Consider the following 16,064-nt stretch of genomic DNA (forward strand, 5'->3'; position numbering starts at 1 on the left):
GAAAGGTATGATGCAAACAGTTGGGATGAAACACTTGGATAAGGATGTTGAGGGAATGTGTTTTTAAAACACTTACTGTAGCAAAACCAAGCCCTTGGAAATATAATTCATGTATTCATGTTTCTTTCAAAATATATACAGTGCTTAACAAATTTATTAGACCACCACCAACCAATGTAAGGTTTGTGCCACAGATGCCTTAAACTAAAAGTATTGGAGATTACCAAAATCATTTTTTTATGTTTCTCGGGTGGTTAATCCACCAGTATGTGTAAGCTCTTTAGTCATAGTGTTTCTAATGCTAAAATATAACAATGTTTTACAAAAAAAGCAGAAAAAAACAATAAAGCACTTTATTAATATTTTTATTCAGATACAATCAATAACAACAAAGACTCTGAAAAAATACATAAAACAATGCCAGCAAGAATGCAAGCTGTTATCGAGGCCAAAGTAGGCCATACAAAATATTAAGTTGTTTGGTTATTATGTGTGAATAAAGACTATTTATTTGTTTCAGTTTTTATTATTTGCCTAATAAATGACAATAATATTTTAGTTTCAAACAAGTTTTTAAAAGATTCCTAAAATATTTGTGTTTTCTCTTTATTATGACAGGTGGTCTAATAAATTTAAGCACGTACAGTGATTTATTGATTTATGTTGAGTCTTAAATATCTAAAAGGTTTAACAAAAAACAAAAATAAAAAAAAACTCTCCCCTAGACTCTAGAATAAAAAAAAGTTTTCTAGATTACACACAGTTTGTCCTGAACAAAATGTGCTTTTTCAAAAAAAAATGGTCAACATATAAGATGTAAAAAAAAATCTATAAAAAATACTGACCTTGTATATATAGTTTATTTGATTTTGCATGAGATGTTATACACCAGATTTAGATCTAGAAAAGGCTCTTCCTGTGGTCTTCTGCTTGCATAATAATAAAAAAATAACTGTTCATTCAGCAGAGGGCAGTGTTAACCTGTGCTTACATTCATACATTTCCTTTGAATCATAGTTTCTTGTCCATATACATCATTTGTTTTTTTGTAAAATGAGCTCTGTAGGATGCATGAGTGTCAACCAAAAAAAAAAAGAAAATCCACAGGTAAAGAAACCATATAATGAGCATATTCTTAATCAAAACATCATTTGTCATAGATCATTAGGTTGGTTTTGTACTATTATTTCTACACTAACAAGACACTCTCATTATGTGCTAAAGCTTTATTACACATACTGTCAACAATATAAAATAATATTTAAACATTTTCCCAGCACAGCACCACAAAGGCATTTCCTTATTAAAACCACAGATGCAGAAAAGTAGAGCGTGCTAATTTTGTGCCACTGACCACCTATAAGAAAAACAGAACTTCCAACATTAGCATATAAATAGTGACAATTTTTTAGTTCCTTCTCCAAGTAGATTATTCAATGTCATTTACAGCATAGGAAAAAAACACTCTGTGATTACTGTGGTTGCGATTCAGTTCTTAAACCTATTTGTTGCGTTGATGTGCACAAGGAAAACATTTAATGGAAAAGCTTTCAAGTTGATTTTCAAGCAGGAGGTTAATTGGACTGGGTTTTTGGAGGAAAGATGAAATCAACATGCACACGAAACGCAGCTGAAGAGGCTTTCAGAGAGCAACATGGCCAAGATTACACATTTTGAGCACCAAAATCAGAAAGCAACACAGAAAAATACAAGTATCCATTCTTCTCATTGGGCAAATTGCTCTTGATAGCATTCTTGGAGAGGGTTAAGGCTGAAATAACCAGCACTGCCATCCGTGTTTCCCACTTGCTTTGAAGCAGAGGCAGCAATTGAGCACCGAGTGCTATAATTTTGGGAAATCATCATTTGTTGGTGAGAGCTGATTTACCATGTAAGATGCATTGGAGCTTTTCTAGCCAGTGTTTGCATGCTATATAAAAACGGTATAATTAGAACAATGATAATTAAATAAAAATTAAATATAAAACAAACATCTAAAATAAATTAAAATAGATATTTTTATTAATTATGACATTAATAAAAAACAAATTATTTAGCATTAAAATATTATTATTAATGAAGAGAATTATTAATACAAATACTCAAATCAGACAGTCATTTATGGCATTAGACTTTTGGTTACTCTGAATAACATAAATGTAAATTTAATTTCTCTTTTTTTTTGGTGTAACAGTTAAAGTTAGTGTCTTATGGTAAGTTTTTTGCATACAGTGGTGACTGAGCACAGAATGCATGTGTCAGCAAAAAAGAAATCTTCCATGCATTTTATTAAAAAATATTAAAAGGGCACAAACTATAATATATATGACAATGCATTTTTCACTTTTTTTTTATTAAACTAAAAAAAAAAAAAACTATTTATTCACCTGCATGTTTTTTTTAAGGTGTCTTTATATCTATCTTTTTTCTCAAGCATGCATGTTGATAGTGATGCAAAAGTCATATTTATTTTATTTTAAGAGCCCCGTTCACCATGAACTTGATTTCAAAAGATTATTTAAAACTATTCCTTAAAGGGGTCATTGATATGATTCTTTAGGGCAGTGGTTTTCAACAGGTGGGCCGCCAATTACTATTAAAATAAATAATAATATTGTTAATATATGTAAAAATGTCTAAGTCATAACATAATAACATCATTTCATATATATAATTAAATAAGCCCGAGTTATTTTTTGTTCATTGCCAGTTCATTCTAGGGCTGTGCGATAGAAATTGTCATGAAATCACGATTTGAGCGTGCGCGATTTCTAAATCGCATTATAGCACGATTTTCCACGGCCCTGACCTCCCGCAGTATGCCATCCGATCTGATCAGAATGCAACGCGCCTAGCACGAGAACAGAACAGACTGGGAATATGCCTACGTAACTCCAGGTTCACACACTGTCTGTGATGCGCCTTTTTTCCGAGCCCATGTTATCGGATCAGAGCGTTCACACTGCACGCGGTAAAAGGCTAGAAATAAAAACGTGCGAAAATAATTAATATCTAGCACATGAGCATAGAGAGAGTTGTGACTGCACAGGACGCAGTTTGAGCGAGAGAAGACACGTTTTAAGTGCGCGCACTTTCTCCGGGACATATGATCGTGTATCTGAGCAAGCCGTCTGGTTTTGTGACAGAGCAAAGGAAATCTGCGTGCGGACAGATTCGCGCTCGCACATTATTTTAATGTGCTTTCGCGTTACAATAATGCGCTCTCGCTGCTGCTTCTGCACCGCATACACATACTGTATACGCACTGCAAACGGAGTAGTCCTACGTGTGAACCTGTATAATGTATAACAAATCTATTTCAACACCTGAGGCACCGCTACAATTAATAAGCTCTATGAACAATGTATGGCAAAAAAGAAAAAAAGTCCCTGGACACAGGATTTATTTATTTATATTTTTTTGAAATTTTGTTACACCTTTACTATAGTGATTATTTTGACTTATGGCTGTTCTAGAGACGTTACAACTTTTTGATAAAGCTCTAATTGGTTTTCTTTTAGAAATATGTTTCAAATTCATCCTGAATGCATTCATGACTGTAAAGCATATCTGTGTGTGTCAAAATTGTTATTAAAATCGAAATCGCAAAATTGATCAAAGAAATCGCGATAGGTTTTTTTTTTTTTGTCCATATCGCACAGCCCTAGTTCATTCAATAAATACAGTTTACAATCTAGCTTCTGAGTACTAAGTTATTAACCCAACAATAGCGGGCTCAGTTAATTTTTTTGCAGTGGGCCGCGCAAACATATGTGTTTGGTTGTGTGGGCCGCGAGTTGAAAAAGGTTGGGAACCACTGCTTTAGGGTCTTAATGAAAAGTCTGTAACATAGTTGGGTTAAAATTTCTCAATTATAGTGTAAAAACACCTTTTTTTACCCTGTCAAAAATAGCTTTTTTCAGAGCAAGCCGTTTTGGAGCATCTTCGTTTAAATGTTAATGAGCTCTGATTACCCCGCCCCTCTCTTCAGAGCCACTCTCTGGGGGACTGTTTACTTTAGCCTCATTCACAGTGAAACTTGCTAATTAGCACATTATTAGGAAAGGCGATTTGCAAAGATTGATAAGACGCCAGTACAATCTGTGCTGAAACGCCACTGTCAATCAAACTATTGTGGGAGGGGCCTGTCTGTGAGACGTCACAAAGAGAGGCATCTGAGATTGGCTCGATTTGAGAAAGGGGTAAAAATATTAGTAGATTAAAAAATTACCACTGGGTGGATTTTTATCATTTTAGGGTGATTGTGTACACACTGTGCCAACACATTTCAGTTCAAACAACTTGTTAAAGTGCATGTAGCATCCGATGACCCCTTTAAGAACAAACAGAACAAAGAGTCGATAATATAATGTTTTTAGGCAGAAACCAGATTCAGAGCTTTGTCCAGCTTAATTAAGTGAGATAAGAATAAACCAAACCCAGCGGGCATGTGGTCTCAGAGGACTATAGAGGAGAATGTGTAATTAAATAAATACGCCACTCTTTGATTCCAGCATAATGACTCTCATACATGGACAAGTGTATGTGGCATTAATGGAGGTCTGTACTTGATGGCCACAATGAAAAATGGCTGTTATTAGACTGAAGAAGGCTTGCTGGAAAAAACCAACCCCACCTTTATTAAGAGGTTGAAAGAAAGAAAAAAAAGAGAGAAAATAAGAAAATAATATAATTAAAAAGAAATAATATCATCTAATATAAAACTTTAAAGAGATAACTAACATAAATGAGATGCATGAGCATTAAACACCTTTCAAGGGTTCAGATGAGCAATCGCTTTCCTCTCCTAATCAAAGCAATGATCTTGAAAGTGTGTTTTTGTTAACTTCTGCAACAAAGGCACAAAGTTCTCTGCGTATTTTAAAACGTCTTAAACCATGCTGAAAACACATTTATCTGTGCTTTGGTGAGCAGCTAGAAGAAGAGCTAAATGCCTTGTGCTTCTCACAACAAAGGATGAGTGAGATCTGATGGTTTATATGAAGTTGCGGGTGAAATAGAAAGCCTAGACATAGAAGTTCTGATGTCTGTGACAGACACTCCTTCACGGAGAGTCTATTATGACATTTCAGCTCCAGCACTCCTCACATGTTTGACTGATGGATGCAGAGGCCAAGGCATTTAACAGACTGGCAAGTCATCTGCCAAAGTGACACGCTCGCGACGTACGCAACACTTCCTGTAGCGATCAGCTGTGTGAGAAAGGCACAAACAAAAACCTCTGGAAGGTACGACAATGAAAAGTTCAATAGAGGTTGCAGAGACTGGATTTTCATGTTGTGGGTTTTGAATATATTATGATAAAGGATACAAATTGGTTTGTGCATAATCTCTAAAGTACATGGACTACAATGCGCAGAAACCAGGATTGTTTGTCCAGGACTTTCAAAACATAATGTGTTTGCATTGATGTGCAAATTATATTTTCATATCTCTACTTCCCCTTGGCCTTTCATGCATTAATATTGACCGCCGTAAACAATTACCTGGCATATATAAAAGCAAGCATTTCAAACTGAAGAACACAAGATGACCTTAACTGGAGAAAGTAACAGTCTTTTCAGGTTGTAAACAACCGAATGTGACGCGTTCTGTTACGTAAAACCGATTTCTCCTGGTTTTAGTGAGCAGCACCAGATCCGAGAGCCTCTTCGATGGTGTTTACAATCACAGTGGAAAGTTGGTTTACCGTCAGAGTTGTTGTCTGCAAGTGACGCTACTCTGAGAGGAACCACCACCAACACCACATAAAGCAACAAGATGTCTGCTTGGCAGGGACCAACTGAAATTTCCACTGCGCTGCTCGTGACACACTCTCTCCAGGATTTCTCCTCTTTTCAAGCCCTTTTAATCTTTTTCAGTTCTCATTTCAACAGCAAAAACGTGTCAGTTTCTTTCTGAAGCACAAAGTAAAGCCAGAAAACAGAAACTCTGCTTCTCAAAACCATTTATTACATAAAACACACCATGCATTGTTGTGTCAGCTGCAAAGTACATTCCGGTGTCTGTTTATAAAATAATATTTACAAAAATAGATTAAATCAAAGCTTGAGAGTTGGAGATTAAACAAGAAAGACAGTTTCTTAATATACTGAAAAAATGATAGTGACAAAATAGTTCTTTCCCAAATGTGATACCTCAACACAACGATGCACTCCCCTGGATAAGATGCCATTACATACTATATAAACATTAACTCCTGTCTTCTAGACAACAGACGTTTCCGTTTCATTTTATAAGGTGCCAAGGTTGATACAATAAATTTCCCCTACAGTGGTATCACTCTCAACAATAAATATACACACATCTATACGCCGTATGTTTAGAATCACAGGGGTCAGTACAAGGGTAGTTGACATCAATCATTAATATTTTTTCATAATTCTTTTACAATTATTAGACATGGAGTTTTCATGACATTGTAGTATGTAAGTGATTAAATAGAATATTTGTACTGTAAAAAAATACAAATAATGAATTAAACAAAATATATTTAATTAACAAATAATTAAATATAGATTAAAAAATTATATATATATAATTATTTGAGTGATAAAATGGAATTATTTGTACTGTATGGGCCAAAGACAAGACATCCCATGTTGGCATCAGCACCAAACTAAATGGACAAAAGCAAATTTATATACATGGAAAGCATATTAAATGCAAGAAAAGTGTCTACTTTTTCAAATAACTTTTGTGAGAATAAAATCTAACCTGTACTTATTAAAATATATAAAAGAACAAATGGTCATACAAAATGCTATTACAGTTTAAATGATAAAAAAATAATTGCTGACAAGTGGGTAAAACCTACTAGTTTGAAGGATAGTAGCAAAGATTGTTTTAATTGTAATTTTAAATCTTAAAATAATTAGTTTTTACTAATTTTAATGTCATCCAATAATTCTCGTTTTAAATATGCCTGACCAGATTTTTTAGTAAATCATAGTAAAAATGTATGACAGTCATTATTTTTGCTAAGAAGAAAAACTTAAACAGAACACATAATGTTGGGGGGAAAAGAAGCTTAAATGATGCTTAAAACCCCCTTTTCGTTATATACACACACATTCAATTTGTGACAACACAGACCCCATGAATAATTTTTTAAAATAATTTTTAAAAGCCTAAAACATTTCCCTTATAAATCCCCATACATTTAACCTTAAATGTATTTTTTTTTTTTAAATCATATTATTTGTAAGATACCCATAAATCATGATATTTCTAAATGGCAAGCAGTAAGTCATCTTTAAAGAATGGAACATTCAGTAAACACCAGAAACAGCTCTAACTGTGATAACATCTAGAGACAGACAGAGAAGATAAGAGCCCACTTCAGGACATCAGTCAATGACAGCTTAAACAGACTCCAAAATAATGCCAACATAAAAATAAAAAAAGTTGCAAATTACAGTCAATAGCTTGACGTGTAAATACAGATAATGCAATTGAAATACAGTATGAACTAGAGATGCAGCTGAAATGGCACAGAATTAAGCCACATGTGTGTCATCTGCACAAAGACTAACCTTTACAAACACATTACAAATGTGGGCTTGTATTTAAATAAATATAGACACCACAAATATTAATTTATGTAATTTGCCTATAAAGATAAAAGTACATACTGTATATTGTAACAATGGTGGTATCAGATTCAATTTACAGTTACACACAAATCAACTTTATCAACTGTATTAAACATTACAGGTGGATGCTGGGAAGGATAATATTTTATTGACAACAGCTCCACCTTAGGAGAATAATAGACAAGAAGCTCTGGGCTGAGAACATTTCCACTGCTTACCATGTGAACCTCAGGAGCATCACATGGTAACATTCCCCATTCACGTGTTTGCATATATATATATATATATATATTTTTTTTTTCTTTTTTTGACAGCGGAGAGAAACACACCTCACCTTTGACGCCTTTGACAGAGTTACTTCCTGTTCACACGCCTGTGCTGCATGCATACATTCCACCCTAGCTGGAAACAGAGTTTTGGTGTGCCATAAGCCGTTGCTCCCATGATCAGGTCACAGCAGGTCCTGCTCCACCCAGACGGTCTTCTTCTGCTCCTCAAAAATCTTGTCCTTGATGATCCTGACGAGATCCTCCACTCCACCCCAACAGTCAGGCTCCACACCTGCGTACAAGCATGGCAGCGTCTCCAGCTCCTTCTCCTTGGAGCGACACATCTTCAAGAACTCCTCCTCAGAGTCCACCCTCAGAGGGAGCCTCCTGCTCGAAGAAAACATCAGAAACTATTACTAAATGATCTGAGGAACATTTGACCTTATTCAAACTAGAACTATATAATGAATATGACACTCGTTTAAGAGTGCAACGAGTCTTCGCACGAATGAAGACCTTGGAAGAGTTCTTACCTTAATTTTTTGATGTTCCTTTCACAGATTTTGATGAAGATCACGATGGGGTAGATCTCTCTCCTCAACAAGTCTTTCACACAGCTCAGATCAGCTTCCAAAAGACAGTGCTTATTCTAAAAAACACCAAAAAACTCATTTAATAGGATTTCTTTTCCCTAAAAATACACTTTTTATGTTGTGTTCTATTTAATATGATCAAAAAGCAACAGTTATAGATGAATATAAACAATATTGTAAATATGGATCATGTAAAGCAGAAAAGAGAATTGAGAACTGAAGAGAGAATTGTGAGGTGTCAGTTCTCATTTTTTTGTCCTGTTTTTGACACACCTCTCGAAAAAGTGAGTTTTGTGGTGGAAAAACAGACTCATCTCCTGACACATTAGCAAGTGAAAAACAATATGCTGCCTCTCATCTAACCACCTGATAAACCCCCAACAAGCAGATTGCATCTGCAGCCATCAGGAGCATCAGGTCTGTCTCCTACATACCACTGCTGATTCCCCTTTACATATATATATAGACACAATAAGTAAGCCACTTGTTCCTAACACTGGGGTTTTGCTGAGGTCTGTACAGAGATGTCAACAAGCTGTTTAAACCGGACACGTCAAAGCCAACCTTCCTTTTCTTCTCCATTTGTCCTGTTGTCAGGAGTAGCTCAAGTAAATGTCTGAGGCAGTCATATGCAAATATATTTTCCCCTTTGATGTGACAGATCCCCCAATATTCAAACAAGCTGTATTTGAGCTTTGTTAAATGCTTTTTTGAATAATGAGTAGGGCGTTTTAAGCTAGAAAACTTGCAGAATGTTTTAATTGTACTTTTATGTCAAAAGATCAAGGAAAATTTGATTCCTCATGTCATGAACCTTAAAGGGATACTCCACCCCAAAATGAAAATTTTGTCATTAATCACTTACCCCCATGTCGTTCAAAACCCGTAAAAGCTTTAATTGTCTTCGGAACACAATTTAAGATATTTTGGATGAAAACCGGGTTTGTGACTGTCCCATAGACTGCCAAATAAAATACACTGTCAAGGTCCAGAAAAGTATGAAAAGCATTGTCAGAATAGTCCATCTGCCATCAGTGATTCAACCATAACGTTAAGAAGCGATGAGAATACTTTTTGTACATAAATGAAAGAAAAATAACAACTTTATTCAACAATTATCTCCTCTGTGTCACTCCACATCAGCGTAGCACCATTTTGGAGAATCTGAGCTCTGCTCAGGCAGCATATGCTCTTCTGTGTCAGCTGCGACACAAGGATGCGCTTTTTTCTTTCAAATCAAAACATAAATATACACAGAAAACTTATCCTTGTGGCGCGGCTGACACAGAAGAGCATCCGCTGCCTGCGTACAGCTCAGATTCGCCAAAATGGCGCTATGCTGATGTGGAGTGACACAGAGGATACAAATTGTTGAATAAAGTCCTTATTTTTCTTTTATTCATGTACAAAAAATATTGTCTTCGCTTCATAACATTACAGTTGAACCACTGATGGCAGATGGACTATTCTGACGATGCTTTTCACACTTTTATGGTCACAAGCCTCCCGGTATTCATCCAAATTAACTTAAAATTCACAAGCAACACGGTTTTCATCCAAAATATCTTAAACTAATTAACCAAGAAGAACGAAGCTTTTACGGGTTTGGAACGAAATGGGGGTAAGGGATTAATGACAAAATTTTCATTTTGGGGTGGAGTATCCCTTTAACTAGTTAAGAAGTTGGGCTAGGTGTAGTGTGACAATCCCATTGGTGTCTTTAGGAAAGGAGGAAGCACTTCAAAATGATACTGCTTGGCAAAACAGCGAACACATAAATATCTGACAAGCTTCTTGGGTAAGCAGGAGAAATGACATAAAGCACATAAAAGAAAAAACATAATTTAGCTATTATTAAATTCTTCTGAAAAGAACATTTGTTACTGTACCTTGAAGGCAACCGCTTCGATGTTTTCTGGGGTGATGCATTCATATGTGCAGGCCTGCTTTTCTTTGGAATAAATGATGGGCTCTATCTTCTGTTTCATGAGGAATTCGTCTTTTGTCACAATGTCTGAAAAGATGATGAATTAATAGTTTTCGTAAATAGGCATGTCAAGGAAAACATTGCTTGCATCTAGGGAGTGCATCGTAAGGATTTGATACATTGTGGTTCTGATTCGATTATTATTATCAATTCCAGTTTCTCAATGATTATTATTATTATTTTGTAACTTTTGAAGATACTCCAATTTATTAAAGCACCATTACTATTAAACTCTGCTAGGGATGTGTAGTCCTACACAAAGTCACATATGAACAGCCTGTCAGTAATTAACCATAAGTGTCACATTCTAATTAAGTACACATTAACTCATACAGACTTATGTGTGATTCATTTAAAGAAAATGCTAAAAGGATCCTTCCATTCATGAATCTAACTGAGGTGCCTAGCTGAACTCTAAAGCTGAAACCATTTCTTTTTTGACAAGGCACTGCAGATTCAGCAGCAGTATAGCCAAAAGAAAACAAAAATAAAAAAATACCCCACCAGTACAGATCTTCTTCAACCATTAATGAAACCAAATATCATCAATTTCACCCTGTTACCTGATTACTATTTTTTTTAAAGATGGTTAAAGATAGTCCAATAATTGGTTAAAATGATTTTTAAGCATTATTCATCATTTTTTACTTGATCATTTGTCAGTTCTTAAATGTTGGGTTTACCAATAAATTATGCCACCAGATGAGTTTTTAAAATAACATCCAACAATGCCATTACACCACCGCATTCTACAGAAAACTATATTGTTCTTAGGTAACTTTTTGTTTTAATGTGTTTTTTTTTTATTATTATTGATCTCTATCCCCAGCCTTACTGACAACCCACTCAACATAACTGATAACTGATAACGATTTTCTAACTGCAACAGCTTGATTTATCTGAGGTTTCTTACATACATTCAAAAGCTTGTGCTAACCATAGACTGAGTGGGTTGTTGCCTGTGACATAAGAGTTGAAGTCATGGAACAAATTAAAACAATATATGTGACCTATAGTTAATAATGGCAGCTACCGTTTGTTTTTGTTTTTTTCCTCAGTTTACAGAACAATCTCTCTATCATCATCACTTCCTCCACCCACTTTTACCTGGTTTGCATATATTGAACTCCATAGCACCTCCTAGATTAAGGAACTTCTGGACGATGGTCTTGGCTAGGATGTTGGGGGTGAAGAGGACGGGTCTTTTGCGCTGACATTGCTGTGGGGTCACTAGACTGTATGGGATCAGATTCAAGCTCTTGGTTAAGTCGCTCTCTGGGTCAGACGTGTCTGAAAAACAAAAACAGTTCACGGGTCAGCTTTAAAAGCAGTAATTCAGCATAAACACTAGAAATAAACAAGTAAAGATGAGGGTGGGCAGTCTTACCCTCAGGCCTTAGTGTTTCAAAACCTGGTCTGGAAACTGACGATGGATTTCCTCCATTGACAATGCGGACACGCTCATTGCTGTTCATCCTCTTGTACTTGTTATCCACCCTGCTGACAAACTGACACCAGGGATCTCATTTAATCTCAGCAAGACTCAGCTCTTTTCCTACCTGCAGTAAGACCTCAGTACTATGGTAGGCCGAGCAAACTCAAGAGGACCTGTTACCTGTAATAACTGAAAGATGAAGACACTGGCTCTGGACAGACGTGGACTAGACTTGGGGTCTTGAGATGGTGTGGGCTCCTCAGGTTGTAGAGTGTTCTGTGAGCACAAACAGAAGCGAGAGAATTCATTAGAAGGGAAGACATTGAAAGATAATTTATGAAAAATGTGTCATTCCAAAAACCACTGACTATGGCATGACATCATGACTATGATTTATCTGACATATGACCATACACACAACACCTACACTGTATTCAACAACCCTGATGAACAACAGCATGAACTACTGTAATATGGAGGTTAGCTAATTATAACAGAGGTCATTTGCATTAATACATCTTAAAGGTGCAGAACAAACAGCTTGTTTAATTCTGAGGGTCCAAGACAGGTTCACACACTAAATTATGACTCCAATAGGTGTTGACTGACATTCTAAATAGATCCACAGTTGACCAGTACATAAAAGAAGATACTTTTTCATTAGATGGACAAAAACAGTTCCACAGAAGAAAGTCAAACAGGTTTGGAACAACATGAGGGTGAGTAAATGATGATAGAATTTTCATTTTTGGCTGATCTATGCTATCGATGTGACAAAAAGCTACAAAAAGTGTTAAATATATTAACTTTCATTGGCATTCAAATTGTGTCTCATTGGTTCTGACTCATCAACAAATATGAAAGCCAAAAGTGGCCGCGTTTTTCCAATAATCCAGAAGAAACTGACCCGGAGTCTTTGCAGAGTGTCGACCTCCTCTCGACCTCCTCGACACATCAGCTTCTGAATCTTCACCAAGAGGAGCTGCTGGGCTCTGGGGAGGAAGTGACAACGAAGTTCACTTTTCAGCTTCTCGTCACAGTCAACAGATATAAAAATGCACACCCACACACTCACCTACACACTGACAGAGAATCTGCAGCAGGCAATAGATCAATGTTCACACTCGTTTTGAAACCGACACTATAATGGTCACTCATTTTCCAGTGTCCTCACCTGGAGTAGCTCGGTATGGTGCCTTTCTCCGTGTCCTTGTTGGTGAAAGGGTCCACTCGGGCGCACAGCCACTCACATTTGCCCTGGTGCATGGTGTCCAGAACATGGACAACCTCGTCACATCGTACGTTCAGTGAGCAGTTGTCCAACTGGCTGGAGATGTTCAGATTGAGACGTATGTAGAAAGAGTCTCCGGATACCACTGTGCCATCTTCAATGTCCTTCAGCAGCCGCCTGTAGCCTAGATACAAGAAAAGCAGTGTTTTGTTCAGTGTTGGGGATGCAACTTAACACAACACTGAATATGATGGTGTGTTATAGAAAAAGAGGAGGCCAAAGCCCTGTCTTTTCTTCAGAGTCCTTATTAGGGTTGTGACGGTGAGGAAATTCTCACACTGGTTAATCGATGTGTGACAACGCCTGTAATACTGGTATCACCAGGGGGTGGGGTTCCTTGGGGTTTTCCCTCTACGCCTTGTTTTCCTTTACTTTTAAATAGCTAATAAATGTTTGTGCGCATTTTACTTTAACTTTCAAATTAGCATGAATTGCTTGAATGGATTACAACTCACTTATATTAAACGTAGAACTTTTGTTAACAAACTGAATTAAAATACACCATGCTATTGGCCTAATATAAAATAAATAACTTACACAAAGTTTAAATATATAAAAACAAATAAATAAGAAACATAGAACGTTTATTAGTAAAACGAATAAGAAAGCTTGGAAGCACGGCATACACCTTAATGTAAAATAAAATAAATAAATTACAATAAAGTATTTAAAATTACAATCAAATATTTAAACAAAAGTTTAAATACAGTAAAAATCATCAAACACTGTGGAATCAAATAAATGAGAAACAAATGTTTTAAAAAAAAAATACCTTAATAAATGGCAAAAGTCAACAGCCTTTTCAAAATCCAAAATATTGGCAAACAGGTGCCTTTGCATTTAGTTTAGAAACTAAATCTTAATCTTTAATTGTAGTGTCTATTCTCTAACTGAACAAAATTATTTTTATTAACGGGTGTTGTGGCATAACTACGGTAACACCGTCAACACCGACTATCACAGCAAACCTAGCCTGAACACGTTATTAGGTTCCTTCCAGGGTGGCGCAGGACTTTCTGAAGCGGTGGACCTTTTAACCTCCCCTCTGCACATTGAACTCTTGAAGAAAGCATTTTCCTTTTAAGAGAGGTCTAGACTCACCATCATAGTTGGACTTGTAATGGAGATGCACTTGTCCGGTGCATCTCTGCAGGGTCCAGTGAGCTTCCTCTTTGGTGCAGGTGTCCAAAGCCACACTCTGAGCTTCTCCACGAACACTGCCTTCCAATGGGGATAAATGAAACCAAATGGGAAAAGATTACTACTACTACAACAGTTTTTTTGTTGTTATTTTCGTTGTGGAACATATGCAGGACTTCAATCCCACCAGTAGAAGATGATGTCCAACTTTAACTCCGGCCTGTTCTGTTTCAGAACCAGACTGGACAGAGGACACGAAGATGCCACTATCATTTCCACCAATCAGAGTGACGTCCGACAGAAGGTTTTCTCCAGAGAGTAAAAGGCTCTGAACTGGCCGCAATGGGTTTTGCGGAGGGCCTGAGGTCAATGAGGGACGAAACGGTCTGGAGAACGAAAACGGACACATGCACAGATCAAAGAGGGGTGATAATATAGATGTACACAGTGAGGATGAATTGAGACGACAAAGACTGACTTTTTCTCAAAGCCCCTTTCACACTGCGATTCCGGCAAATACACGGGTAATGTGTCCCGGCATTTGTACCCGGGTCGCTAGATTTTGCACTTTCACACTGCCAGTGATTACCCGGAATATGTGCATGCGTTCACACACAACCCGTAAAGGTCCCGTAAAGACACGTCACATCAGGGTGTGACGTGTAAAGTACGAGTCGAAAACGCTAGGCACGTTAACTTTCACTTAAGCTGGCGAACGATCTCAGCTTAAGCGCGGACAGTGAGGAACTGGCTGATCTCTGCTTCGTTACAGTTTGCACATATTTGTTTCATCGCGAATGTTGATCTGGCTTCAAAACATGCTAAAAGAGTCGCGCGATAACGCGCGTCATCACTACGACACGGCATTAGATCTGGCTTTTGTTCACACAGCGCTCGTTCCGGGACTGAACCCGTCAATGTTACTAGGTACCCGACCCGGGTTCAATCCCGGAATCAATCCCGGGACGTGTTTGCTTTCACACAGACGTCGACCCGGCAATGTTCTGGCAATTTGCCGGGTCCGACGTGCAGTGTGAAAGGGGCTATAGTCGCCTTGAGAGTGCTCAAAGAAAGATTTTAAATAAAACAAAAAACCTCTCCAAAGAGAATTTCCTGAAGATGTTATTGACTTGCTCCAGATCATATGAGTCCATTGACTCAGACTGGTGGGAAGATGAAGATGAATGGATGGAGGAAGGCCCGTAGGAGGACATGTCTAAGTCATGGTCATCTATAGTAAAGAAAGAGACAATTTTACAAAGACTTAAGTGAATGATTCAGCGGTAAGTAGGCGGAGTAAATGATTTATGGCTGTTCATACCCATGTCGGCATTGTCTCCACTGTCAGTATCTGCAGTGTCTGAAGGGAGAATACTGAAAGAAAGATACAGCACAGTAAATTTTACTCTACAATGCCAGCAACAATTTACTATGACTTTACTATAGCTACCAACTGGTGTTTTTGTGGAAAAGCATTCTAAATAATCCATAAATAAGTAACAATATCCATTTAACTTTTTGTTACAACTACACCAGTTTCAAAATAACGTTAGGCTTCTATTTTTAAAAAGCAAATACCACAGACACATTAAACCACAGACACATTAAACTAACCATGATCATTAGGAACTATCCACAGTTTACCAGTTTTTACACTACAAAATACTCTTAACACATACTGTTGTTTTACACCAAAAATAATATATGAAGCCTTAGGTATAAACACATTTTTA

General features: G+C 36.9%; 1 protein-coding gene across 3 annotated transcripts in view; it reads right to left on the bottom strand.

The window, feature by feature from the left end:
* Positions 1-5,951: 5,951 nt before the first annotated feature.
* Positions 5,952-16,064, bottom strand: part of LOC109113758 (caspase recruitment domain-containing protein 11-like) — a 32,589-nt gene continuing 22,476 nt past the window's right edge. For all 3 annotated transcript variants that reach the window (XM_042721131.1, XM_042721135.1, XM_019126576.2), the window contains 12 exons: positions 15,653-15,705; positions 15,427-15,562; positions 14,519-14,717; positions 14,293-14,419; positions 13,075-13,315; positions 12,808-12,892; positions 12,081-12,176; positions 11,853-11,973; positions 11,573-11,755; positions 10,368-10,492; positions 8,419-8,534; positions 5,952-8,272 (listed from right to left, as the gene is read on the bottom strand). In XM_042721131.1, the coding sequence (XP_042577065.1) occupies positions 8,068-8,272; positions 8,419-8,534; positions 10,368-10,492; positions 11,573-11,755; positions 11,853-11,973; positions 12,081-12,176; positions 12,808-12,892; positions 13,075-13,315; positions 14,293-14,419; positions 14,519-14,717; positions 15,427-15,562; positions 15,653-15,705 (1,687 nt within the window). In that variant the 3' untranslated portion in view covers positions 5,952-8,067. The remainder of the gene's footprint in view (positions 8,273-8,418; positions 8,535-10,367; positions 10,493-11,572; positions 11,756-11,852; positions 11,974-12,080; positions 12,177-12,807; positions 12,893-13,074; positions 13,316-14,292; positions 14,420-14,518; positions 14,718-15,426; positions 15,563-15,652; positions 15,706-16,064) is intronic.

Source organism: Cyprinus carpio, chromosome A3 (assembly GCF_018340385.1).
Source record: "Cyprinus carpio isolate SPL01 chromosome A3, ASM1834038v1, whole genome shotgun sequence".
In the NCBI taxonomy this organism is placed as follows: domain Eukaryota; kingdom Metazoa; phylum Chordata; class Actinopteri; order Cypriniformes; family Cyprinidae; genus Cyprinus; species Cyprinus carpio.